This window comes from Catharus ustulatus, chromosome 6 (assembly GCF_009819885.2).
Source record: "Catharus ustulatus isolate bCatUst1 chromosome 6, bCatUst1.pri.v2, whole genome shotgun sequence".
Lineage (NCBI taxonomy): Eukaryota > Metazoa > Chordata > Aves > Passeriformes > Turdidae > Catharus > Catharus ustulatus.
Window position 1 is genome coordinate 37,700,569 of NC_046226.1, and position 27,668 is coordinate 37,728,236.

The 27,668-nt window shown below is 39.7% G+C and overlaps 1 protein-coding gene across 1 annotated transcript; it reads left to right on the forward strand.

Annotated features, from left to right (window-relative positions):
• Positions 1-26,717, forward strand: EHD4 (EH domain containing 4). Its single transcript, XM_033063312.2, has 6 exons — positions 1-252; positions 7,893-8,069; positions 12,329-12,426; positions 16,323-16,735; positions 19,558-19,722; positions 22,158-26,717. Exons 1-6 carry the CDS (start codon positions 17-19, stop codon positions 22,692-22,694), a joined length of 1,626 nt encoding a protein of 541 aa, XP_032919203.1. The 5' UTR covers positions 1-16; the 3' UTR covers positions 22,695-26,717.
• The last annotated feature ends 951 nt before the right edge of the window (positions 26,718-27,668 follow it).

Here is a 27,668-nt window from a genome sequence, read left to right on the forward strand (position 1 = left end):
GTGGCAGTGCGGCGGGATGTTCAGCTGGCTGGGGAAGCAGGGCGGCGGGCGGGAGCGCGGCGGCGGCACCGACGTGGTGCAGACCGTGACCGGCGGGCTGCGGGACCTCTACCTCCGCAAGCTGCTGCCGCTGGAGGAGCACTACCGCTTCCATGAGTTCCACTCGCCCGCCCTGGAGGAGGCCGACTTCGAGAACAAGCCCATGGTGCTGCTGGTGGGGCAGTACAGCACCGGCAAGACCACCTTCATCCGGTAGGTGAGCCCCGGGAGCACCCCGGAGCCGCGCCCCGCTCCGACCCCGAGCCTCGCTCATCCTCGCTCTCCTCCTGCCCGCGGTGCTGCTCTGTGCTGAATCCCTCCCACGCTGTGCCCCGCGGGGTGCGAGCCGAGGCGGGCAGAGCCGTGCCGGTGCCCGGGCTGGTGCCGCTGCCAGCCGGAGCTCCGTGCTCCGTCCAGGCTGGTGCCGCTCCCGACCCTGTTACACGCTCTAGCTCGCCGCTTGCTTCCTGTTCAAGAATATTCTGTTTCATATTCTGATGAGAATGTGTAACCCCGTTGTCTACTTCCCCTTAGTTCTTTTCATCTCTAAGCTGTTTCAGAGGAAAACCATACCGTGCTAAAACAGTATGACTGCACCGGCCGGGAGGGATCACTTAGATCTCCTCCCCTTTCTTTCCCTAAAGTAGCTTAATGCACAGATCGGATGTGGTCATAGAAGAGTAAGGTGACGAGAGTTTTGGGCAAAAAACACGTGGACTTTTCAGAACGTCTTCCCTTCCACGTGCCTTTATTTTTGATCAATTACATTGAAGAAGCAGTGTTACTACTGAGGCAGCTTAACAGTGTTCCTGTTGTAGTATTTTCTGCCTTTCCTGTATTCCTTATTTCTAAATTTCTTAGTAACTCATTTTTAGGAAGCTGAAGCATATCTCGGGTAAGCACAGTACTATGAATCTGTGAATATTTTGCATATGTTTGAGTTTCCCTCTCACATGCCCCTTACAAATCAGTCTAAGGTTTTGCCCAATTCTGCAAAAGACACTGAGGGGTCACTTGGTTCACATTATGACCTACTTGTATCTGAAGTTCGTTATAGTCGTTATAGTCCTTCTGTAAAATTTACAAATATTTATCTTTCAGGTCCAAAGATTATGGGCAGCCTTGCCATAAACCATTTTCTTCTTGCATTACCAAATACTGAAGATTGATGTTTACCTTTAATCACCTGAGAGCTTTTCAGATGTTTACAGAACTAATCATGTGTCTTTTCAGGTTTTACAACTAGCTAATTGAAAGCTTGAAGTTGAACATGGTTTCTTTACTGATTGTTACTGAATTCCCACAAACACACAAAGTGGCGTTGCTCAGAGGAATAGTTTAAAAATAGAAATAGGACTGTAATTAAAATAAAAGAAAGTTAGTTTCAGGATCTCCATAGACAGTCACAAGGTGATGTGGGGGGGAGGAGTTGTTGATTTGGCTTTTTCCAGCATTTCTCTAGGCATACTCATTCATTTTCTTCTTTAAAATTGCAATTGCCATGTTACTCTGTATATATTTCTGGATAAGAGTTGTTACTTGGCTTATGGACAAGATGGGGAGAGCACAGGTAATACAGAGAGGGGCAGGATGGTCACAAGGTTCTGTGCATACCAGAACTTGTTCTGCCTGTCAGCAGCGTTGTTCTGTTTTTGGCAATTCCTAGAAAACTCTGTGTTCCCCCTCCTGTAAGAGTTTGCCTTGGTTGGGGGCACAGGTTCTTGATTTGTGAACTTCCAGCTTTTCTGTCCTTTATAGCTGCCCATATTGGACTGAAGTAACAAGTCAGTATTGTGCTTAGAAACATTAGTATTCCTTGCAGTGCCTTACCTGTATTTTTGCTACTGTTGCTTTGTGAATAACTTTTTATCACTGTAGCAATAAAATGCTGAGCAAAAGGGTTGGCTGATAGTAATGTACAGTCTGAATGAGAAAAGACCTATACCTCATTACAGCTCTTGCCAGCTTTTTTTTACCATTTGTCAGTGCTGGGTGAAGATGCCCAGACAATTTTGGCAGAGGTGAAGTTTTCAAAGATGCTTTCTCATGTGCTTTATTAAAATATCTGACTTGATGCAAGAGGTGGCCTCTACTGTGATGTGCCCTTCTTTTTTCCCTTTCCCCTTTCTGCTGTGCCCATTTTAGGTGGCTTGCAGAGCAGTTAAAATTTTTGTACAAGGTGTATTGGAGAAGACAGGCATTGACTGTAGAGCCCAAATCTGTAGCAGGATATCTTTTATTGCTTCTAAAGGATCTCTCTATGACCAGCATTCATTGCCTCAGCGTTTTCTATAGCATAGATAATTGTCTGAATCAGCATGAAAAAATGCTCCACTGAAGATGGGCAGCAACTTAGACAGTGGCGTCACAGTGACTGTTACTCAAAATCCAATTTAGAGGAGAAAAAGAAGGGCAAAAAAAGAGAAGTTCTTGTATGCTATGTGAAAGACTCAGAAGACATGAGAAAATATTATCATGTCCAGGTCAGCCAGAAATAAATTTCCCCTCTGAAAGACTGAATCTCTCATGGAAAAATCTCATACCCTCTCAAGATTGTTATAATCCTGTATTTGTTGTAGATGATTTTTTTTAGCTTGAAGTAGGGCTATAGGGGATTTATTCCTCCAAGCCATTTAATAAGCAAACATTATTTTAAATCTTAAATAAACAATTTAAAAGTGCTTAAAATTATTAAAACTACTTTTTGTTCACATTTCTAGACTTCATAGTCAGGAGGGCATATTAGATCTACCGAAGTATTTATTACTGGGTTTATGTGTGAACATAATAATTCTGTTTAGCTGCCAAAAATTCTTTTGGGATTTACATTGATTGAGACGTTATCGTGAGAACTTCACATTTTCATACCTCTGACACATCCATATCCACCCAGTTCCTTCCACTAAGTCTTCATGGAAAACACTGATGTACCAGTGACTAAATGTCCCTGGAGATTAAGATATGCAAACAAACACTTCCAGGTTTCTAACAGCTCTTATGTTTTTTCACTCAGTGCTGTTTATCCGCTTTGCCACTTGGAACAATGCAGTGAAACCAGTCAGTTTTGCTGTCTAAGGTGTAATGTGGTGATAGTTTTATTCACATGTTTGACAATGCTGACAATTCAAACAAATACTTCCAAATGTTAATGCTTGTCCGATTGTGTTTAATGAAGTGGGAGTATGGTGAGAGTCAATTGTTATCTTACATGAGAGCTGCTTGGCCTTGCAGCTTCTGTAATTGTCTCAATTTCTCATGCCTGTTTTAGGAGAAAAAAAAAAGTGGGGAAAAGAGGGGCAGGAGAGGAGAATTGTACCATATGGAAAAGAGATAGGAGGTAGTTAATGCAAATAGGTAGTTTCTTTTGTTCTGTTTTAAAAGTGTAGGAGACTGTTTGGTTTTTTTTTTTTAAAGAACTAACCAACTTGAGACAAGCCAGATGTAAATTCCTCAGATTGCCAGGCTGTGCTTTTACTTTGCTCACAGGTATTACTCAGAGGTTAAAAATTGTAAACTTCCTGCTATTTAATTCAGCCAGAGCTGACTTTTGTGAAAGCACCCTTTTCCATGCATGCTGTCTGGAGTCTGCAAGTAGCTTGTCATCACTTTGTGCAGCTGCATCTGTTTCTTTGGGGTTGAAGTTGGAGGAAGGTCCCTCTTAGTTTCTTTGGGTGAAACCTGTGACTTCTTCATTAGCTGTGCATGAGAGCTTTGAGTTACTTAGAGCAGGATTCTTTCACTAAAGCAAACATCTGCTAGTTTTGCTGTGTTAAAAAAAAGAAAAAAAAGCTGAATACTTGGTGCAGGATGTAGTATGGAGGTGAACAGCCCTATAAAGCAGCCATGAGTTTATATCCCAATGCATCACAGGGTATCACTGTTGAGTGCTGCTCTGTCCAGCTCACTTGCTTTTGTGCATTAGTATGGCCTAGCTAATGCATTTAGAGTTCAGATGATAATGAGTATCTGCAACTGTGAGTAATCTTTCCTATCTCTGGAACTTTCTGACTCTGGAACTATGGTAAACTAGTTTCTCATAGTCTGGCCATACATCTTGCAGAGGAACATAGATGAGTGTTTATTGGCAAAGCTGAAAGGTTATAGCCCAGGTAAAACAAAGAGAGAAGAATCAACAGGATGTCTGTTGTTTGATCTAGACTGTCTTTGGGGCATTGGCTATTTTTAAGCATTCTTCCTGTGAACCTTTTTGAACTCCTTCTCTGCTGAAAATTCCTGAGAAGAGCAAGGCAGATGCTGAAAATCCAGGTATTTTCCTGTGCTAATGTAGTATTTGGTACAGAAACACTGGCAGCTTTTCAGTTTACAGAAGACTGCTCTCACCTTTTGTGTGTAAAATCGGTTTTTCATGCTGAGAAGTGTGATAAGCTTGTTCTGGCTTAGCCTACCCCACAACTCCAGCTTGCAACCAAGCACCACACAGCCACTCACACCCTGCACAGCGAGATGGAGGAGAGAACTAGAATTGTAAAAGTGAGAAAACTCATGGTGTGAGATAGCAGCAGTTTAGTAGGTACAATAAAAGCATCACAGGCAAGGCAAAGCAAGGAATTAGTGCGCTGCTTTCAAGGGCAGGCAGGTGTTCAGGTATTCCCAGGAAAGCAGGGCTCTATTGTACGTAACAGTGACCTGGGAAGAGAAAATGTCATTCCAAGTGTCTCCTCCTTCCTTTTTCCCCTAGCTTTATATGCTAAGCACAATGCCATATGGTACAGGACATCCCCTGTTCACCCTTAGTCACTTGCTGGTGGGGTGGGGTGAGAATCAGAAAAGGCCGTGATTTTGTGCAAGTGCTACTCAGCAGTAATGAAGAAGTCATTGCTAACCTGTATTGTCAACACTTTTCAGCTCAGATCTAAAACACAGCCCCATAGTAGCTCTTGTCCCAGCCAAACCCATCACACTTGAGCACAGCCAGTGCTCAAGAAGAGGTTTATTTTAGTCTGTACTAGTTCTTGATATGCAATTGTGAACCAGTCTTAATGGAAAATACCTGTGCTGCAAAGTGTTTTCTGTCTCTGTTAAATAGTTGTACCGGGCAGAGCATTGTGACTCTTGGGTGGGGCTTGGTATTTGGAAAGAGGTCTTGCCTTCCTGGATTGTTATCACTCTAAAAACCTGTTTTTTCAAGCTGCCTTTATGACATTAACTTGGGAGTATCATAGCAGTTCAGTAGCACTTTATTGTGGTTTAGTAATTTCAATAAACACCTAATCTCAATTTGCACTATGGGGTTCAGAGCTGCAAATAGAGATGTTGGAAATCCTGAAAGGTTCTCTGTACATGTAACTTTAAACTTGCAGCAAATTCATGAGCAGGCCATGAAGTTACTTTTTTAGGCAGCTAAAAGACCATCACCACTGAATGTCCATAATAATGCCGTAATTTATGAGCCTATGAGAGATGACAATTATCCTGTTACCCTGGAGGTGTCTGCTCCTGCATTTAGATCCCACCTTGTATTTTTCCTTGACCTGGGATGTGGGACTTCACTCCTGTGCATTTGATTCAATATATGTTCTTTACTGCTGCTCTTGGAGCATCTTCTTGTATATGTTGTCTGTCACCTTATGATTTGCTGCCTCTGTCAGCAGAACCCTGGGAATAGCAATTTGTATCAAGAGAAGAGCTTATTTACAAGTCTCTTAGAGACCCTTTCTCTTTTAAAAGAAGGACAACAAGGAAAATCAGTGCTTGAAATAGAACACTTTATCATGGCAAGTTAAAAACCTTATTTTAGAAGTCAGAAGTATAATTGATCTTTCAAAATCAAAGCCGTGGATAGCTCCAATCTGGAAAATTTTAGTGGCTCTTGTGAGTTAACCTTGGCATCCTGTTTTAGAGAGGTCTGCTCTGCAGTGATATTTTATGAAGAAGTGGGAACACTTTTTGTGTTTCAGATGTTCTGCTGTTTGCCACAATACTTGAAAATCCTGGGTCTCCTTGCGGGGTTCCACTGGCGAGCAACTGAAGAAGTTTTGTCTTAATTTCATTTAGATAATTTCATGATCTAATTTGTACAGTGAGGGATATGCTGCATTTTAAAAACCTGTGTGGGCAGAAAGGTTTGAGTGTTGTTTCATTTGCTTTTGTAGAGTGGTCAGTTTTATTTCCCTGTTACTGTGCATTAGGTACAGCTTATTCCAGAGATAAAACAGATTGACTTTGCATGTGCTGGCATGATTATGGCATGATTGTTCTTGTGTTCCTCCTTCCTCACAAGTTTTAGTATTGGCATTTTTTTAATTTCTTTTTTTGGAAGCAGAAAGCTACAGGAACTCTCATGCAAATAACTGTTCCATGCTCCCTGATTATAAGTTGAGCTAATTGGAGCCAGTTTACTCAGGCTAGTGGAAAACAGTGTTTGAAATATGTAACATATATTTAGTTCCTTAAATTCAGATTTTGTGCACTGATCTATAAAGTTTGTGAATGCTTGGGTACTCTATTTGAAGATAGAGATTGTTCAGCAAGTATAGATACTATGTAAAATGGTTTTTGCAGCAAAAGCAGCCAGTGAGTCCTCTCAAACCAGTATTGATGTAGGAAATTATAGCAGAATAGGCATAGCACTGTTGGATTAAGTCCAGAATAAACCTTTATTAAAAGAGGAGTTTAATATACATGAACTAAAATATAACTAGTGCTGTAGTTGTATGCAGGACCACCACCTGTGCCTGAAGAAGAATTCTCATGTAAATCCAGTTTTGATTATGCAAATAGTTAAATTGTACTTGATTTAAGTTGTGTTGTCGTCTTTTTATTTTTTCCTAAGAACTGCAGGGTGACATTGAAACCACTTTGTTTTTGTCTTGAGCACCAAGGTGGTGCCGTTGTGACATGTTGACATCCATGTTCAAAATTTAGCAGTGTTTAGCATAGTGTCTGTGTCTGTGAAGGATGGCAGTTGTTGTAGAATGTGTGCTGGAGGGAGGTTTGCTCTGTCTGGAAGGACTTGGGGCTGCTTGAAGGGATGCAGACAGGCTTTTTATGTAAATAAATGCCCTGGTTCCATTAAGTTTTAATATTTAAATATCCAATTAATTAATTTCAGACCCTGTTGTCTGGAAAGCCAAGGCTTGGCTCTGTGAGTATGTGCTGCCTGTGTCTTCTGTCAGGGCACTACTCAAAGGGAGGTGCAAGATGGTTTCTGGTGGTAAACCATTATCTGACTTGATGCCTTTTGGAAGTATTTTCCTGTTAGGCCTAAAGTTCTGCAGATCTGACTTAGTAATAATTACTTTTTGATATGCAGGTCAAAAGAAAAAAAAAATTCCTCACTCCCAAAAGATAAAATTTTACTGTCTCATAATGGTTCTCTCTGCCTCTGGTAGGATGAGTTGAAGTAGGTGAGATTACACTGAGTTTATTAAAAGGTTAGATCTGTCAGCCAGCTGAATCTGCTCACATGCAGCTTCAAACCATTCCCTTTTTGCACCAGGAGTACTGGCATAGGCTGGAAAACGCTCAGAAAAGCAGACTTGTTGTAGTGTAACCTACAGCACTGGTGTCCTTGGTAGAAGCATCCACTTAAATGGTTGAGGTGCTGCAGTTGAGGGAGTGCTTTCCACTGTGTAAAGGGATTTACTTTATCTTTTTACCTAGATGCTGTGAAAAATGAATTCCATTCTATTCCTTCTTCCCCAGTTAATAGAAATAATGAAATGCAGGTAAATGTAATCTTATTCTTATAGAATACACATATCCCTGGGAATTTTCAAGCGAATTGTAGGTATTGGCTTTTGCCACAGATCCCAATCATTCATTCTTTTGGAATATTTAGGTATAAATATAGCTATTGTGTATAAATACATCTTTGTGTTCTCCACCTCCAGATACCTGCTTGAGCAAGACTTTCCAGGCATGCGGATTGGTCCCGAGCCTACCACAGATTCCTTTATTGCTGTAATGTACGGAGAAACAGAAGGAAATGTTCCTGGAAATGCCCTAGTTGTTGATCCTAAGAAGCCATTCCGGAAACTGGGCCGCTTTGGAAATGCTTTCCTGAACAGGTGAGATCATCTTGCTCTCTGTCTTCTAATGGCTACATTTGAATTTTGGGATGTTCTGTTTTGAACAGTGTGGAGTAGATATTCAAATACAAGCAGGAATGGTGGCAGTTCAGGTGAATTAAACAAAGGCAATACTACGTAGGGTGGCATTATGATGGTGATATTCAATTATCTGAATAGAAAATAGTTGTTAAAACCAGTTCACAGAAAACTGTGGAAATGATCCCCTGGATGACTTGTCTGTGAGGCATGATGCCAGGTGGAACTCAGGATAAGTTTATGCAAAAATTCTACTCAATAAAAGTGATAGGTTAGTAGTATTATTAGAAACTACCATTCAAAAAAAAATGGAAACAAATATTTTCCCTTTGGTGCTAACTTTTTCCTTTCCTCTGATTTCATTGGATATCTTGGTATAGCTGTTTAAAAACATGAATTACTGACATACATCGACCTAAAAGAATGGAAAATGTGCTCTACGGATAAAATAAAAACTCAAACTGTTAAGTGTTTAATATCGTCTACATGTGTGTTTAGGTAGTTCCATAGACCAGGGACATAGTGTTAGCTTCTGCTGTGTTTGTAAAAAGGGAAGAGTTGTTCAGAGCCTGTGAATATTTTGATAGTGAACTTAAGTACTATGCTAAATATTTTGAGTTGAAAGCTAATTACTAATAACTCCATTCCTATTGTCTGAGCAATCACCTTGTTTTCTTCCTGTATTTGATGGTAGCTTGACATGGAGGCCTCACTTTGAGAGCCAAATTATCTAAATTGGTTCTTTTTAACAATAAACTTTCCTGTTTGGCTGATAAATACTGGCATGCGTGTTAAAAGTTCATCATGTACAGTTTTATCTTTTGCTGTGCTTATTCAAAGAAGAAAGTGTATAGCTGAATGCAGTTGGCTTGGCTATCACTTTGCAGAGATAAGAATATGTGCTGTGAGAAGCTGTAGTCAAGTCCTATTTTAAATAACAAGTTTGAGATGATTGGCTAAATTCTGTCTTACAGATCACTGTCCTACAGATCAGATTCTGCTTCTCCCTTTCCTCATCATTGTGCTCTCTCTAAAAAAATAATATACTAACAATACAAATTGTATTAATTGTATTTTGCATAATATGCACATATTTGCACAGAACATTTAATAATGGTATGTGTTTGGATTAGTGGCAATGTAATTTTTTGCCTAAGTCATCTAACTAGTTGTGTCAAGTTCCAGCTGTTATGCAAGCAAGATTATTGGCTAGCTAAAAAGATGTACTTTCAAAGTAAGGGACTAAATTATTCCAGTTCTTTTGTTGACTGTGGTATTGGTATATTGAAGTGCTGTGAGCACCCTTATCTTCCCCCACAGTCACACTTACTCGTTAGTTACTCAGCAGAGATCTAGGTGCTAATCTTTCCCTAGCATTTTTCAAAACTTAGCAACTCTTTTCTCTTTATGACTTTGCTTAGATGAAATTGTCTTAGCCTTCAGTGTCTTTGAGTTCCTACCAGGATACCTGTAATCATAGCACATATTTTACTTTGCCTTCTCTCACTCGTCATGATGACAGTTCTTTTTATCCAATATTGCATTTTTCACTCCTGCCTTGATAGACTTTTCTCTACTTCCCATACCCCATCTCACCCGTTTTTTAAAAATGGTTTCCCAAACCTAGTGTTTTGTTTTATGGAGGAACTTAAGGCTATGAACACTTAGACTATGAAGTTGAGTGCCCTTTTCATCCAAGTGTAACAATCCAAATGACAGGAAACAGGGACTGAGGTAATGGAAAAAATGAAACAAACCAGAACATGGTATCACAATCAAGGCTTGTACTTAGTAATTACCTGCATTAATTTATTGATGTTACCTTGCTTTTGTCTTTTTCCATGACCTTTTCTAATTGCCCCTGGATCCCACTGCTTGTGGGAGGTGTTCTGTTAATCTCTTACTTATCCTGTATACTTTTAAGAAAAATTGGAGAGTAAATGGTAGGGGGACAGGACCGAGTGTGCCCTTGGATGCTCATGAGGGAAGAATACTGCATTATACTAGAAAAGCATGGGAAAAAATTAGTGCTGCTGAGAAGAAATGCATGGTCCTGGTCTATTTTGATGTGTCCTAAGAAATTACAGTCATCTCATTTATACAATTATTTTTGTAACACTTTTTAAAGTCTGTCATTCAGGTGAATAATATAGTTCTGTTTTTTATGACGCAGCACTAACGTGACCTGCATGAAGTGATATGTTAAGAAGTCTCAGTGTTGAAAAGGGATACTCAAATACCACATCATTACAGTTTTCAGTTGTCTAAAATATTAGTTTGAGGCAAGATTTTTAACCCATCTTTCATCCTTAGATGATGGATGTATTCTAAAAGCTAACAAGCAGTTAATTATGAGTTCTTACTTCTATGTGTATAGCATGTGCTTTTTTCCTCTCCTTGCCACTAATGACTGCTGCAAAGATGGCAATGTCTGCATTTCTGTGCCTGTAGTTCTCTATTTTCTCCTATGGTCTTTTCCAGCTGTCCCAGTTTGGGTGGTGCCTGAGTCAAGACACTGCTGTATTGTTCAGCTGGCATAACAGTGCCTTTCTTCCCATAAGATAGGGCTAGAAACATCTTGGTGATGCTGAACAAGCACTGGACTTTCTAAGGTTGGATGAGAGTGATAAGAAAAAGTATACATGAAAAACCAGTCTTCACAGTTCCAAATTTATGAAAGCTACTTCATGCTTTACATACTAGTGACGTATGTATTTTTGTAATGTTCACATGATTAAATGTATTTTCTTTGTCACTTACACACATCCATTATGCTTCCGTGTAATGTGTTTGCTTTGATATAGCACTGCTTTTAGATTTTGGCAAGTTCAAATAATGTAATTTTCTCAAATAACACCTCACTGCTCTTTTGAAAATATTTCTTAAGCTAGTAGAAAACTTTCTAGTGAAAGAGTTTGCTTTAGATACGAGGTATTTTTAATATCAGGGAGAGGCACAGGTGATGCTGCCTTTTCTGTTTTATCCAAGAAGGCACACTGTGCTTTTGTTAAAGGCTCATTGCTACAAGGTCTCTTGCAGAACAAGGTGAAGTGAGGTGTTAGGACTCTTCCCAAATTACTTTGAATGATTTGTATTGTATAAAACACCATCTAGTCTTTGATATCGTTTATATTTTGTACCTGATACTTGACTGGCTGAGCACTTCCTGACTCAGATCATCCAAGGCCTTAAAGATCTTGTTTGACCTTGGCACAGCTATGATTTCCTGTCTGTGATTCCCTGTTTTCTGGGGCAGTGTGCTTTGTGAAGCCATAGGTTGATGTAGGGCAGCTCAATCTTGGGGCCAGAGGCTGCAGTTTAACCCTGTGTGGGGCAGCCTCACAGGAGGAGAGTGGGGTGCTCTGTGGGCTCGCTAGTATCTTCAGCTGCTCCCTGATAAGAAGATTAAACTCTTATGCAAATCTCTTAAAGGCAGGTTATGATGAAGGGCAGTGAAGTTCTTCTGTCAGTAACTATCCCAGAAGCATCATTGCAGCTTGCACGTAACACACCAAGGGCTCTGCACAGCTCTCAGAGTCCCTGTGAATTATTTATTTTTCTGTAATGCCACCATTGAATTTGCCTCCTGTTGCAGAGGCACGATGTTATTGTTTAGAGCATACTGGGTGTAATTGGAACTCTTGCTTCTGGCAGTGTGATAGTTTTGGCTGGGTTTGTGGGAGAAATACTGGTGTTTTCACTGGTGCCCCAGCTGAGGAGAGTGGTGGGTTAGGGAGCAGGGATCACTCCAACACTGCTAAATCAGGCGAGAGGGAGATGTGGCAGGGACTGGAACATGAACATATTGTCAGTGTGGCTTTCTGCTTGCTCCCCTTTTCACTGTTTGAGTGTGAGCATAAGCTGGAGTACATGAATATTTTTCTCTCATTTGTACTAATTTTGGTCCTAGCAAAATGGTGGTCTGATGGAATCTTTTTAACATTGCATTTAAAGCCCAAGTTACCAGCTCTTGCAAAATTTTAAGTCTTATCAGCACTTAAACGTACAGTTTTACAGGATTTCCCTGTGTTATCTTTTTTGAGAAGCTCTCTTCATAATTTTTCTTAAACATGTATGGTTGCAAAACAGGTTGTCAGGATTCAGAAACTTTTCTGAACCTCATTTGAGTCTTTCTAAAACCAGATATATAATGGGGAGCTCTCAAGCGACCATCTGTATGTGAGCTATTGTTAATGGGGTTTTTTCTTCCTTTCCTGCAGGTTCATGTGTTCTCAGCTTCCAAATGAGGTGCTGAAGAGCATCAGTATCATTGACAGCCCTGGAATTCTCTCTGGAGAGAAGCAGCGCATAAGCAGAGGTGAGTTGCAGAGCTTTAGTCACCAAGCTCTCTAAATTTTTTCTGCTCTACTGGACAAAACAGCATTTTAATCTTTGGGGAGCCTCTTTTAGTGGTACTGTATGGTGGTCTTGAATATTCTCGTACTGCAAGCCCTGTACACACCATTGAATGTTGGCTTTGGAATTCCTTCTCTTTAAAGTTGATGGGGGTTGGTATTTCTGTCATCCTGCTGCTATGGCTGCCAGTGGCTACAGTTGCATGATCTCTTGACTAATTAGTGCTTTGTCACTCCTTAGAAAAAGCCTTATTTTCATCATTTTAATTGCTTTCCATGAAGTAATAATGACTCTTATATATACTATTGAAGTTCATGAATGAAGAAATCTTTTGTAATAGCTTGGTTTCAGACATGTAGGTTGGTCATGTCTGAAAAATTTGGGGGTGGGGCTATAAATAAGGTGGGTTTGTTTATTGTGGGGCACAGCTGCTAAAGCTACTTCTTAAGGTTGCTCAGTCATGCCAGAATATAATGCAGTCAAAAGAGGAAGTCAAATGGTTTGAGGAGAATGAGAATATTTTTAATAATATGAAAATTCTGCAGAGAACTGAGCACTGTTTATCAAGCTGTTTTAAACATTAGCCGTCTTGAGAAACTATTTAAACAGAACAGTGTAATGTAAACAACTTTCTTCCTTGCATTCTTCAGCTGCATTTAAGTGCATGTAGCTTTTCTGTGGAGTTACAAATGCTAGTGATGCAGGGTGTGGCTTATGTTGCCCTCTGTTTTCAGACCTTAGCTTAAGAAATGGAAACTTGTGTTTCATATCTCTGTCAGGGGAAATAAACTATAAGTTGGCTATGTGATGTTGGTGAAATAGTAGAGATGAACAGCATGAGAGTTCTACATCTCTGCAAGCAAAGGCTTGAATGTTGTGAAACCAGAAATAAAACAAATGCTGCATGTTGGCACTTTTATTTTAGACAGAAAAAAATCGGGTGTATAATTAATGATTTTTATTCCTGAAAAAATCTTCTCATAAAATGTCCACAAAATATTTAGATCCCAGTTTACACAATCTGGTAAAATCAACAGTGGTCTGCTTCTCCTTTGCGGATTCCAGCTCTCTTTTTCCTCCTCAAGTTAAAACTAGGTGCATCTTACCCCTTCTTTGCTTGTTAAATCAAGAGAAAATAATATTTGGCAGCATTCAAGTATCTGTTGCCACTTTTGTAATAGTGTGGAAGGGAACATGAAATGAGCAGAAAACTAGAGTATCATATTAATATGCCATTGAAAAAGTGAGCAATTGTGTAACCAAATTCAACACTCTTAGGTAATGGTGTAGAGGTCTCAGACTTCCAAGTGCAGGACAGAGTTGTGTTTCATTCCAGGTTATGTTTCACTGGTAGTCCTGTGTTGCCTGAAGGACTGTGACTCTTCAGTACTATCTAGAATTGCTCCTGTGATTTAACAAAACATGGCTCTTGTTCTCTTATTGTTCAGAAACTCCTTGTCTTGGTGGTATGTGCCTTATCAATTATTACAGCCTGGCTGGCCTGCCCGTTGGCATGGTAGACTTTCACCTAATTTGACGTAGCTCGGTGATGACCTCAAGCTCTTACCTGTTTCATAGGCTATAACTTGATTGGATTGCATTTCTTGAATTTTTTTCCATGTGTTAAAGATTGTCTTGAATGTGTCCCTTTTCATAGTTCTTTTATCAAAGTGTGGTTCTCCTGCATGCTGTTAGGTTTAATGATGTTTAAAATGTGGTTGTATCAAATATGAGGTTTTGGGAGTTGGCTTTAAAGCACTGTTCTCTCAGTGTCCCAGGCTGTGAGGGCAGATCAAATAAAGGTTTCATGTACTTAGGCATCAGCATACAAGAAGTTGTCTACAAGTGCCTATGCATTTATTGCATACACATATTCCATGCTGTCATGACTAGAAATTACTACACTCAACCTTGGCTGAAACACTGCATAGTCAGATACATTTCCTGTAAATGGCTTTTGGGCTGTTTATGCAGTTTGTATATAGGTGGTTTTGTGGAGCACAGACCTGACTTGTCCTGTGATGCTGTACACAGCAAGGTTTGTCTGACCTGCTTCCTGAAGGAGTCGTTCTGATTTAAACATATTTATATTATAAATCTAATTTAGCACATTTTGAAGTTTGAGTTGCTTTGATGACTTTCTAAAATATTGTGTGCAAATGTAAGCAGGATTGTACAAGGTGTTTTCTGCTGTCCCTGAATGTGTCTCTGACAGAGAGGGTGCTGCTTTCTATAAGTTTAGCATTTGTAAGCTGCAGCTTTTCTTATTTAAAGTGTTTGATGGAAGAATAACATTATAGGACCTCAGTGTAAGAACTTGTCTCTTTGCTGTTGGTGGTTTTTTTTCCCATCTCACTAGCTACAAACGTTCGTATTAACCTATGAATGAATGTAACATCTGTATAATATTAAAATTTGACTGGTATCACTAGGAGTAAGTTGAAGGTTTCTGAGACTAAGAGAGGACTCAAATATTAACTTTCATTTTAACATGCAGGAAAACAGAAAAGGAACTATGTAAAATTAGAGGACATGCACAATTTCCCAGCATGCTCTATATTTAACTCTGGAAAGCATCCAAGCCACAGATGAAGGAGCTGATTTCTTGAAGGGTCAAAAATATACACAGAGGGTGACATTCAAAGATGTCTCAAGACAGACCTTTCCCGCTCCTGCTGTCGGCAGGAGGATGTGCCAGAAGCTTCCTGCCTGTCAGTTCAGGGCAGTGTAAGTGGCTGGAGGAGAATGTGCAGCTGTCTGCCAGCATTGTCCCCTGGTCTGACAATGCCCGTCCCTGTGCTGCTTCTGCGACATCACTGGTGGTGTTCACACCCTTGCAGACAGAGATGTCTGTGTGGTCTGCAAGATTTGGAAGGAAAAATGAGTGTCTGGCAGGATGTAGGGAGGAGCCCCTTTAGGAAGGTAGGGGGTGTTTTGTTCATGATGAAGTGGTGTGAAGGCAAGACACTTTCAAAAAGTGTGCAGAAGGAGTTCAGGGGGAAATGGATACTGTTTGGCTTTTTTTAAATCAAAAAGCTCCCAGTACATACTATGCTGTTCCTTACTCATACTAGATGAGTCACAGGCAGGCCAAACCCAAAGCTGCATCACCAGCGGTGACTCTGCGGATCAGATGTGTCACTTCTGAATAAGGAGTTCCTAAATAGTGTTTGTTGTGTGGATTAGGTACCAGCTGAACCTGTAAAAGCATTTAGACAGGTGCTATGAATAGGCTTTCCTTTAGAGCGTGATAAAGCTTGTTTCAGGTGATCAGAAAGGTCACTGCTCGTGTTCTCTAATCTGCCATGTCCTCAAAGCCATCAGCAATGCAGTCATGTTACTTGTAAACTGTACTTTTTAGTCTGCTGTGGCAAAAATAACAGCAAGTGTTGCAAGATTGGGAGAGATGAGTTTAAAAATGGTTTTAAAATCCAAATACTTCTGGTTGTTGGCTTGCACTGGAATGCTGCACTTGCACCATTTTCCTTGTTAATCCAGATAAGCAGTGCTCCCAAAGTGACTGATATGGGCACTGATGGAGAGGTTGTGATCAGAGCCCCACACTCCTGCTTAGCTTGGGTGCTGTGCTGGAACTAGACTCCTGGAAAGAGGCAAATGTGGGTGTGAGACAGAAAAAAGGGCAGTGATAAAAACAAAAGATGGTAATAGTGAGACTGGCCCAAGGAAATGCAGGATACAGTTGTCCTGACCTCACTGTCCACAGATACTGTCCTCTTGAGTAATAAATCTCCTTTTTTCTCCCATGTAGAGGCTGTTATCCTCTTGCTCTCTATCTCCAGCCCTAGCTTCTTCAGGACTCACTTTTCTCAATGTAAGACTTGTGCGTTCTTCCTTCAGGCTACGACTTCTGCCAAGTCCTCCAGTGGTTTGCGGAGAGGGTTGACCGCATCATCCTCCTTTTTGATGCCCACAAGCTGGATATATCTGATGAGTTTTCAGAGGCCATTAAGTCATTCCGGGGCCAGGATGACAAGATTCGAGTGGTGCTCAACAAGGCTGACCAGGTGGACACCCAGCAGCTGATGAGGGTCTATGGTGCTCTGATGTGGTCCCTGGGGAAGGTGATCGACACGCCGGAGGTGCTGCGGGTCTACATTGGCTCCTTCTGGGCGCATCCTCTGCGGAATACAGACAACCGGAGACTCTTTGAAGCTGAGGCACAGGATCTCTTCAAGGATATCCAGAGTCTCCCCCAGAAGGCTGCTGTGAGGAAGCTCAATGATCTCATTAAAAGGGCAAGACTCGCAAAGGTATGAAAATAAAGAAAACAGAATTGAATGAGCAGTCTCTGCTGCTCTCAGCATGTCCCATGTCAACTTTCCCAGTTTTTCTCTTGCTATAAAACGCTGTCTCTTTAGCACAGTTTTTAATCTTGGACTGAATTGTCACTGTTTCAAGGAAGAGATAATCACTTGGGGAGAAAGCTATTGGCAGCAGACAACAGTTCTAATTTTCTGTGCAATTATCAAACCAAATGCATTTTCCTTTTTAATGTAAACTTCTAATCAAAAATGAAGAAGACTTCCAAGTCCATCAGTGTAGGAGTAGTTGTTTGGGGGTGTGTACCACTTCCTGTATTGGCTTATAGAAATTTTGAATAGAAATAGAAGATAGACTTTTGGGGTTTTTTTTGGTGGGCCTGTGTTTTGGTAGTGAGGGGGACTGTTTGTTTGGGGTGCTTTTTGTGGACTGAGCTTTAGGGCACAACTGTAGAAGTTGCTTCTTTGAAAATTCTATTTAAAATCACAACAAGGTTGTGTTAAAAGTCACTCTGATCCCAGAGAAACCTCAGATCTAGTCTGTTTTGTAAATGTTGGCAGCATTTTGTTTTCATTTGTTACAATAATATTGGCATTCAAGGAGTGTCATTTTTAGATATTTCTATGAAATGAAAAATAACAAATAGATAAAGGTAAATAGAGAACACAGTGCTCTTAGGGATATGTTAGACAGTCACGGAAGGGGAATAAACTGTTTATCTGCAGGAAAGCAGCAAAGTAATCCAGTGTCATTTTCTGCCTTCCAAACTGCTCTCAAAGTACTGACAGTCAAAAATCACTTTTTACAGCATTGAGTGTGGGGTTTCTTTTACCCTATTTATTTACTACTCTCTTCTTAATGTTTTCTAAAGCATTTACAGTAACTAGAAGCAAAAGCAAACTCTTAACATGCTGCCAAATTTGGGCATTAGGCTTATTTTTTATTTTTTTTTTTTCCCGTTAAGTCCTGTGACTCTCTATCCCATTTTGAAGATGGGGACTGTTCTTATCTACAAGAAACACATGTGCATATTGGCAGACCTTAGGCCACTCAGAATACACATGTGAAACTGTTAGAGCTTGTGAATTAGAAACATATTCTTCTGGGTTTGATAAAAATATTATTTTAGACAAAAGATCCATAAAATTACTTACAATTATTTATAAATACTCGAAGAATACCATTATTGAATCCATTCTGTGGTTCTGGAGAAATACTCATGTCCATACTCTTAGAAAACTTCATGGGTTTATGCTGCTTTATGCTGGAGTTTTTTTCTCCTCTATAGAAATATAAATTTAGTTACAATTAAAATGCGTATACATTAGATACAAGGAGGTGTTGTTGTGTGGAAGCTGTGAACTTAAGATGTGCACGTAAAAACTGGCTACATAATTTTTCTTTTAAAAGCAAAGATTTTTTTTCCGTTTCCCCCTTAACAAGTAGGGAGATGAATGGGGAGCAGTGCCGTGTGCAGATTGTGTAAGGTTTGTGTAGAATGCTATAATACACATTCTGTCATGGTTGGGTTGGTATTAAGTATTGCACTTACACAACACCAAGCAATCACTTGTTTTACTGATGCTTTTTAATGGTAGTTTGTCTTCCCCCAGTCTTCAAAATTTCACTCTTTATTGCTCAGCAATTTGATAGGCATACCTAATTTTTAACTCTTTTTTTTCTGTGTGTGTGAAAATTGTGAGAAACTTCTGTTTTATGGAGAGCTACATTCTTTATAAATGAGCAAGGACCTGAGTTCTGTAAAGACATCCTGTTGTGGAGGACATTTGTCTGCTGTGGTCCTGGCCAGGTCAGAGCTTGGGAGAGCAGTTTGATAACATCAAGTTGTGATAGCCATGCATTACTTCTGAAAGAAGGCTCTGCCCTGGTGCCTTCCCTCTTGTGTGCAAAATGAGTGTCAATGTCCACACAATGAGCTGGATAGGTGAATTCACCTCAGTTAGGAAGTGTAAACACTGCTACACTGTTTTGGACCTGATCACTTGCTCTGTGGCCAAGCAGATGCTTTTGGTGGGGAAAGGTGGTGGGAGGGTGGCCAGGGGGAAGAGATGAATAGTTCAGAACAAAGGCATAAGGAAGGTGGGTAGGATGGATATTTTGATGGCAATGCAAGAATTAATGTGTTTAAACATATCCTAAATTAATGTCTTTCCTTATGAGCTGGAAAGGCTCTACTTTTCTCCCTAGGGCTTCACAAGGCAGCCATGGCATGCTGCTCCTGTTGGAACTGGCTGCTCTGTCATCTGAATAGGCGGCTGCATAAATATAGACTATAGGTACTCACTTTTCTGTGGGTAAATAGGTAGGAATGCAATATCACTTCAAACAGATAGCCCTGCCACTTAGCATACTTGGATTACTGAGGAATTATCTGTCCTATTGATTCCCACAGTGGCTGGTGAGGCAAATGAGTTACAAATCATACAGATGGACCAGTGTGGCTGGAGCTCTGTGTATAGTGTCAGGATGTGGGGTTTGGGGTCTTGCATTTTCTCTTGCTGTTGGTACTCACAGAAGCTGTACCAGGCTTCTCCTTAAAACTGCAAGTGTGCATCTGTATTTCTTTGAAATGTGTTTCCTTTTTCTCTGCCCCTCAAAGGAATGCTGAGAGCTGCAAAAACTAATAATAACTAACTGATAGCTAACTGTTCATGTAAACACGAAGTTCCAGAAGCAGAAGTTGATAATATCTTTCCTTAGGAAAAGATTTCTTTTTATGACCTAGGTGAGGAACTCTACTGCTTAAGTGTTGGTGAACAGTAGTTTTGATTTCAGTTTTACTTCTTTTTAGGTTCATGCTTATATCATCAGCTATCTGAAAAAAGAGATGCCCTCTGTATTTGGGAAAGAGAACAAGAAGAAGGAACTGATCAACAAGTTGCCAGAGATCTACATCCAACTGCAAAGGGAACACCATATCTCAGCAGGGGATTTCCCTGAAGTCAAGAAAATGCAGGTAAGACAGTAGATTATCATTCAACTGAAAGAACTCAACTTTGTAGCAGGATTGCCAAATTGGAAAAGGAAGAGCAGAGTACCTTAGCCTTACAGCTTAGGGTCTTTGGCAGTAGAGCAGTTGAAATGACAGTCATTTGTCTGATATGGGGTTAGAGTGACTTGGAAGTGGTGCAGACTGAAAAAGAGTCGTAACTTGCTTAGTATGCAGTCACTGATACAGGACTACACAAAGAATATGAAAATAAGGAATAAGGAATCTGACCTTCTGTCCTTTTAGGCAGTACTTGGTGACACCTGGCAGAAAGTATAAAAGGATTTGTACAAATAAAATGACAGTGAGCACTCACAGGTTAAGGGGCTTCTTGTTTTGGATCCTAAATGTGGTGATATTTATCATTTTTGTAATGGTATTGAATATTTGTGTAGGTGAAGATATCCTTAGTCCTAAGTTCATTTTTACTCAACTCTGTTCCTGTTTTTAGTGATACTGTTTCCCAGTGTGTAACAAAGGCATTGTGTAACTTTTCACACAAGTCCGGCTTAAACCTCTTGCTTCTGAAAATAGTCTTTGGCTTTCTTCTTGTCCTGTTAGAATTGTATTCTATGAAGGAGAAAGAGAGTGAGAGAGTTCTTGCTTTATACTCACAACTAATTTTTAAATACCTTTTTTCTCTTCTTCTTTTGGACTTTCTGCAGTCTTTCAACCAACTTTCTGCCACTTTCTTGCCTATTTATTTCTGTTCTCTGATTTGAGATGAGTTGTTTAGAAAATATCCTAGGGAAAAACAGCAAATATTGTGTTAGCAGTGATTCTAAGCATCAACTGGAAATTTTTGTATCTCGGATCATAGGCTTCTTAAATGGCCTTTGAATTATAGGATAATTCAGCTTGAAAGCTGAAGAACAAGAGATCAGGAGCCTGCAGTTTGCTCTGACCATGGACTAGTCATGAATGTGATGTAGGATGTTTTCCACACATACCATTCTGACAGTATGTGTGGTACATTGCACAGGAAAACATCAGGAGTGATGTTTGGCTGATTATCTACAGGAAGGCACAAGTTTGTTTTATGAACTGCAATATTTAACCTGGGAATCAACTATTGGCATGAGACAGCAAATCATAGATGAAGCACAAGATGTATTTTAGCTAAGTTTTCACAGGCAGGATTGTTGGAAGGGTTTCATGACTTAGGCTTTGAAAGGGGATTTCGTGCCAAAAGTTGACTCTTTCTTCCCTTGCTGCTTTTGTTTGTGATGCAGAATGAGAGAATGAGAGATCTGAATATTGAAACAAAATTTGAATTAAACTCTTTCAAACTTACAGTACGTGTCAGTTAAGCCTCAGCAGCAGATGGCAGCAAATATGTACAGGAGAGAGATGTCACTTCTGTAATAAGGAGCAAAATTGTAGGACAACAGAATAGCAAGTTGACCTTTGCTTCCTGAGATTTATTGCACTACATAAATTTATTCTGATCAGGTGCTGTAAATCAGGTGGTTGTGTATAAATGTCACCTGAACAGAGTTGATGGTTGACTGTTTGCACCCTGTGCTCCAGTTTTCTTGGGCTCATGTCACGATCATTTTGATATGCATAGGAGCAGCTCCTTGAGGTGATAGATGGGATTTGTTAAATCAGTTTGACATAATTTTACAGAAAGTGGGAGGTGGTGGTGGTCGTGATGATGTTTGGGGTTTTAACTTTCTCTTCCTGGCAAGCATTTTGCACGTAGATAAAATGTAATGATTGCCTAAAGCATTTTTGATTTTACAATGCTGTGGTTTAAAACATACTTGGGCTTGTGTTGGAATAGTATGTGTCACCTAGGTAAGCATTCCACTGGTGTCAGGATGAAAAATCCACAAATTCTGCAGGGAACTTCATGAGTTCTGGCAGCACTGCTATAAAACACTGCTGCTGTTATCTCAACTCAGCTTTTCTTTATTGGTAAAAGGGCACTTCTTTCTGACCTAACCACAACCAAGAAGTCTATTCTATAAAATCAGATCAGTCCTGCAAACATTTGATTTTATTTTTAACTTTAAACATTTGCATAAGTGCTAGCAGCACTCAGGACTTGCATGCTTTCTTTGATGTTTGGAAAAAATTTATCAGATGGAAAGTTACTGGGTAACATTCATCAACTGTTGTGGTTTTATCTACTGCGCTTTGAAAATTGTGTTGTAAATGTAATTTAATAGACAAACTCATACACTGCAAAATTGTCTTAGTGTGTTTGATTTAATATATTGGTTATATGGTACATATGTCTTGTTTCTTCTTCAAAAACAGTTTCAGCTATAGAAACAGCTTCAAAAGATACTTATTTTAATTGAATTATTACTTGATTATTTTAATTTGAAACCCATTCTTTAAACTTTTCAGTGTATTGGAATAGTTTTTAATTACTGTCACTGTGTCATTCACAGGAGCAGTTGGAGAATTGTGACTTCACAAAATTTCATTCTTTGAAACCAAAGCTAATTGAAGCTGTTGATAACATGCTGGCCAACAAAATTGCCTCCCTGATGAACCTAATCAGACAGGAAGAGAGCAACATGCCCACAGAGATGGTGCACGGTGGAGCATTTGATGGCACCATGGCAGGACCTTTCGGCCATGGATACGGGGAAGGTGCTAAGGAAGGAGCTGATGAAGAGGAGTGGGTTGTTGCCAAAGATAAACCTGCTTACGATGAGATTTTCTACACTCTGTCACCAATCAATGGCAAAATATCTGGGATTAGTGCCAAGAAGGAGATGGTGACTTCTAAACTACCCAACAGCGTCTTGGGGAAGATCTGGAAACTTGCAGACTGTGATGGCGATGGGATGTTGGATGATGAAGAGTTTGCATTAGCGAAACATCTCATCAAGATTAAACTGGATGGGTATGAACTGCCTGGCACACTGCCTTCCCACCTGGTGCCACCATCTCACAGGAAACCCTTCCAGACAGCAGAATGAATGATGCAAGGAGAAGAATGAGGGTTTTGAAAATCCCACAGGAAATGTGTTGAAAATACCAAAATTTGAAGTTAAGCTTAGATCCTTGAACCTCACAGCACATTTCACGCAAGCTACTGAAGTCATAAGCGTGGCAGCAGGGAAACATTCGTGTCATGTCCTTGCTGACCTTCACTCAGACATGCTTATCACAAGTGCCTTATAATAGCTATGTCATAAGGTGAAAATGTTTTTGTAGTCCTGTGTCCATGTCTCACTGCGTTTACAACCATAAAGCAGAAAAGACCATGCCTAAAAGTTGACCTTCACCAAACCTAAATACTTACCAACCCTAAGTGTCTCCAAACTATTCTAAATAGCACACTGAAGCTGAAAATGTTAAATTCACCTGCCTATGCAAGGAATATTTAGATGCTAAAAATGTGCTTAAACGACTGAGTGAAAGTCAGCATCTCTGTAGTCTAAGAAAAGGCTGATATAAAAGGAAATTTTCTTTCTTTTTATTATTTAATTGGAGTTAGAAGAGTGATGAGTAGCGTTTTGTAAGTGCTCAGACTATGAGCAAACTCTTTTTAAAACTTTAGATTCTATCTAGAACTGCAAAATACTAAAATTATTTTTTTGATGTCATTGTGTCTTATCTGAAGAACAGCTTCTTCAGTTTTACACAGCACTATATATCAGTATTATTAGAATAACTGAGATCTCCTTTGTTTCTTGGATTTATGATTTTCTTTGCGGTTTAAGCTTAGCTTCTCTGCAGACAATGAATTTCTGAATGGTTCAAAGTGACAGCAGAGTGGTTTCTTAAGCTAAAAGCTCCATGTTTGCATTGAAATTAAGCCTCACTTTCTGTTCAGAAAAGGTGTATTGCTCAAAGTCAACCTCTTCAAAGCACATAAAATTGTCTCTGGATATTTTCATTAGCATTTAATTTCTATTTACAGCTAATTATACAGTTATGACTGTGTATTTTTTAATATATAATATATTTAAGAGAAGTTTTTAACTCCTTTGCCAACATGTAGCTGACAACCACAAAAGAGAGATTCAATTCCCTTGGTGGCAGGTTTGAAGGATGGGGAGGCTAACAGGAGCTGTTACATTGACTGTAATAAATGATAGATTCATTCCTCCAAATATTACTCCTTTACTGAAAACAATCCATTAAAGGAATGGATGCTTAATAAGCATTTATTTTCCAACAACACACAATCAAATTTGAACATACTGTCTGCTTACAACTGATTTTTATCAGTACCTTTAAAGAGGGCAAGTCTTTGACCCTGTGAACTTTTAGTCTTTCAGGGAGGGCCAGTTCTTTCCTAAAATCAAATTTGGCACGCAGTTCTGGTCTATGTGCATGAGCAGGAATTGATTTGTATTCCGTTTGTAATAGGAAAGACCCTACACATCAAAGGTACTGTAGTTATGAGCACTTTTTTGTTAGGTCTCAATAAGTGGCAGCAGTAATGCCTTCTAAGGGACAGAGCAAACCAAAATGTGCTTTAACATCCTTGCAATAGGGGTGGGGAGGGAAATAGTTTGGATGTTGTCTCCCAGTACAGTTCTAGTCATGCTTCCTTGTTCAGTTTTGTGTGTGATCTGAGAAAAGCCTCAGCTTTGTTTTTCAAATCATATATTTGTAAGTTGACAGGCTTTTATACTTCACATCTTTCTGGACCTCTCATCTTTCTGCATCTGTTCTATTCTGAGGTGCAATTTCCATGAACTTTGTCAAGGCACTTCCATGGGAAAGCAATGATGCTATTTTTAAGTAATGGCAGAACACCATCTTTACCTTGCCAGATTTCTGGGCATGTATCAAGGATGTCCTGGCATAGTTAAATTGTTCTGAGGACTTGGTTTTTATTTGTATTTTAATTTTTAGGTGTTTTTCCTATCATTCAAGCATACCAGCTTTATTTCTGTTAGACCTAAATTAGGAGCCAAATTAGCCTTAGTGCATCTCTGTGCACTTCAGTAGAGCTGTGAAATGATGCTGAGTCTACCTGTGTGACTCTACATCTGCAGAGTAACTATTTTCCATGTAATTTATTTTTGATTGAACAAAAAAGTAGTCTATAGACACTGCAGTGTTAAGAAAAAGAAGAAGACTGCAGAAGTAGTAATTTGTGTGTTTGTTTGTGGGTAGTGTCTGCAGTCAGTACCACTTTATACACTACTGAGCAGCTTAGTACTAGTGACTAGCTTAATCAGGAAAGCCACCAGGAGAAAGAATGCAAGCTTGTGTATTGTGACTACTGTAGTGTAGGCAAAGCTGAGAGGATTTGCCTTACCTCACTTTGCAGCAGCACAGGGCTGCAGGGGTGGACTCATGCTTGAGTTCCCACCACATGTCGCTTCCAGGGGTGATGCTCCAGATATATTGGAGCCATGTGATCCCATGCCATTAGAAATATCCTCCTTCAGTGAGAAGAGCAGGATAGTTTCAGTGGTTTTACTTAACTTTTCTAGTTTTGTTGGTAGTAAAATGGAGAACACAGCCTTTTCCTCATTCTCTGTTACAATATGCTAGCTTGGTTCTAAGGCAGAAAAATTGAAATACATAATTTTGACAAGTTAAAACATTTTGCCTAGATGGGATTGTAGTATTTGGCTTTGTGTTCCTGTAGAATCTGGAATGTCAATGCATAAAGCATGTATAGGAGTAGAGGTGGATTTTCTCTGGCTGTCTGGGGAAATAGAAGTGTTTCATGGTCAGCATCCACAGCTACATAAATGTATTTCTAGGTATGTGCTACAGTGAACTAGCATCACACTTAGATGATAGAAATAAAGTACATTTCATGTGAACTTCAAAACAGCAGTTTCTTGCACAACTAACCTGATGGAGTAGGTTGCTGTTTCACAGGGGAGGGGATCTCTTCTCACTACATCTTGGGGGTCCACAGCCCTCCCCCATTTGCCTGCTGGCTGTCTGCAAGCCCTTCAGTTAAACCAGCCACACAATTGTTTGGATAATGTCCTGTGGAGTTAGTCAGTCTGTATGTTATAAAAGATGAGAAGTGGGCAGGATTGCCTTCTCTCTGGGTAGTATGTTCTAAGTAGTTATTGGTAACAGCAGTATGAGGTAGTCTTTGGTCTTCAGTTTGTTACTAATGTCTGCTGAAGAAAGGTGAAGCTGTTGAATTGGTTGGGCATTTTATTCCTAGGACTTTAGTAACATTTTCTGCAAGATCGTTCAAAGCTGTCTGTAATTCATCCTGTGAAATCTGTGCCCACTGATGTAGCCTACTGTCTTAAACTGAAGTAGAAACTGCTGCTTTTACCTTTTCTCCAGCTGTTCCACAGCACAGTCTGAATTTGCAACCCTAGTTCTATTCCTTCAGAAATTGAGTTTTTGTTGTAGATTGGAACAGAAAATGTCGAGCTACAGTTCATAACCACAATGTAAGGCACTGAGACACTTAAAAGCTGTGACAGCTTGAAATTGGAGAGTTTACAAAGATTTTTAAGTCAGGGTGAGGTCACAGTTGTTAATCTGGTGTGGATTTGTGTGGAACCTGGTCTCAAAGCAGCAGGTATGTGGTCCCTGGCTTTCAACATTGTTTATTGCCAGCACTTGAAATGAAATGCACCCTCTTTTTCTTTTCCCCCACTTCCTTCCCTTCACCATGTGCGCTCATTTTGGTGGCTCTTTAATTTGTTGGATCTCAAACAGAGTTTAAAGTGTATGGTTTGATGGATGTGTGTAGCTTGGCACTGAGAGAATGATCATGAACTTCATTTTCTATTTCACATGCTCACCTTTTCTAATATTTTTGTTAAACACTGTTTTCACTTAAAAGGCACTCTGATTTTTAAGGAAAGGCTTGATCTGTGCAGTGTGCTTCTGTTTGTCCAACTAGGCAAACAAAGTTGTAAGTTCATTATTGTTGCACTTTCATTACTCAGTAAATTCTTTGCAGATACTGTAATATATTTTAATATGCTTTGTAATCATTTTTAGAAAGCGGTGATAAAAATTGCTGATTTAATAAACTAATATTGAACTACTGAGATTTTGGTTTGTGCTTCTTTCCTGCAGATAATCTTTCAGTAACTGGAATTTTATAATCCCACTACTTAAGGATCACAGGCAGAGTAGCTATTTGGCTACTGATTTTCCCACCTCAGTTTATGTATCCATAATAGGTTCTGGCTATTTCTTTTCTGTGCCCTTGAACATGTTCCTGAAATTACTGCTTGTGCCAAGACTTGGTTCCAGAATTAAATTTATCTGTAAAGAATTAAAAAAACTCCCATGAACCTCCAACACCTTTCTGTTATTAGCATATTATTGCAGAATGTAATTTTGGAGCTTCCTGATGTGTAAATGTGGATGTTTTGTAAAGTCCAAGTGCGGAACATAAATCTAAAACTTCCTATGTGGATTGAAAGTTTGAAATTTGATCTGAGAGGTGGTACTTTCAACTTCAGTGGAGATGCTAACCTTGGAAAGTAAGCATAGATTGAATAGCAGCTTAGCAAAAAGCGCTTTGATGTGTTTGTCCCAAAAAATCCAGAGGCATCTTCCACACCATGCTGCCTATTATTTGAGAATAACTAATGGTATCAATAGAACATTCATTGTAAGAACATTGTGCTGAATTTAATTCCTCCTGCCCCTCTCTTTCTCCTCTATGCACACATCTTACTTGAGGCATTTCCAAAGATATATCTGTGCCATCAGGATGTTGCAGTTTAGCCATTGTGGTCAAATTTCAGCTGCTGTGGAGTTCCTATGTTGGCAAACCAGGCTGTTCCTGGTGCCATATGTCACATGAAAGTGAGCATTTCACATGCAAACAGCATGTGGGTTCCTGGAAGCTCCCTAGCTGTTGGAACTGCAGCAACTTGCTGGAACTGCTCCTTATAAAAATAAAAAATAATCTGAAGAAGGTGAGGTTTTAGTGGGGTTTGGAGGTGGGAGGGGTTGCTCTTTGGGGTTTTATTTTTAATAGAATGTTG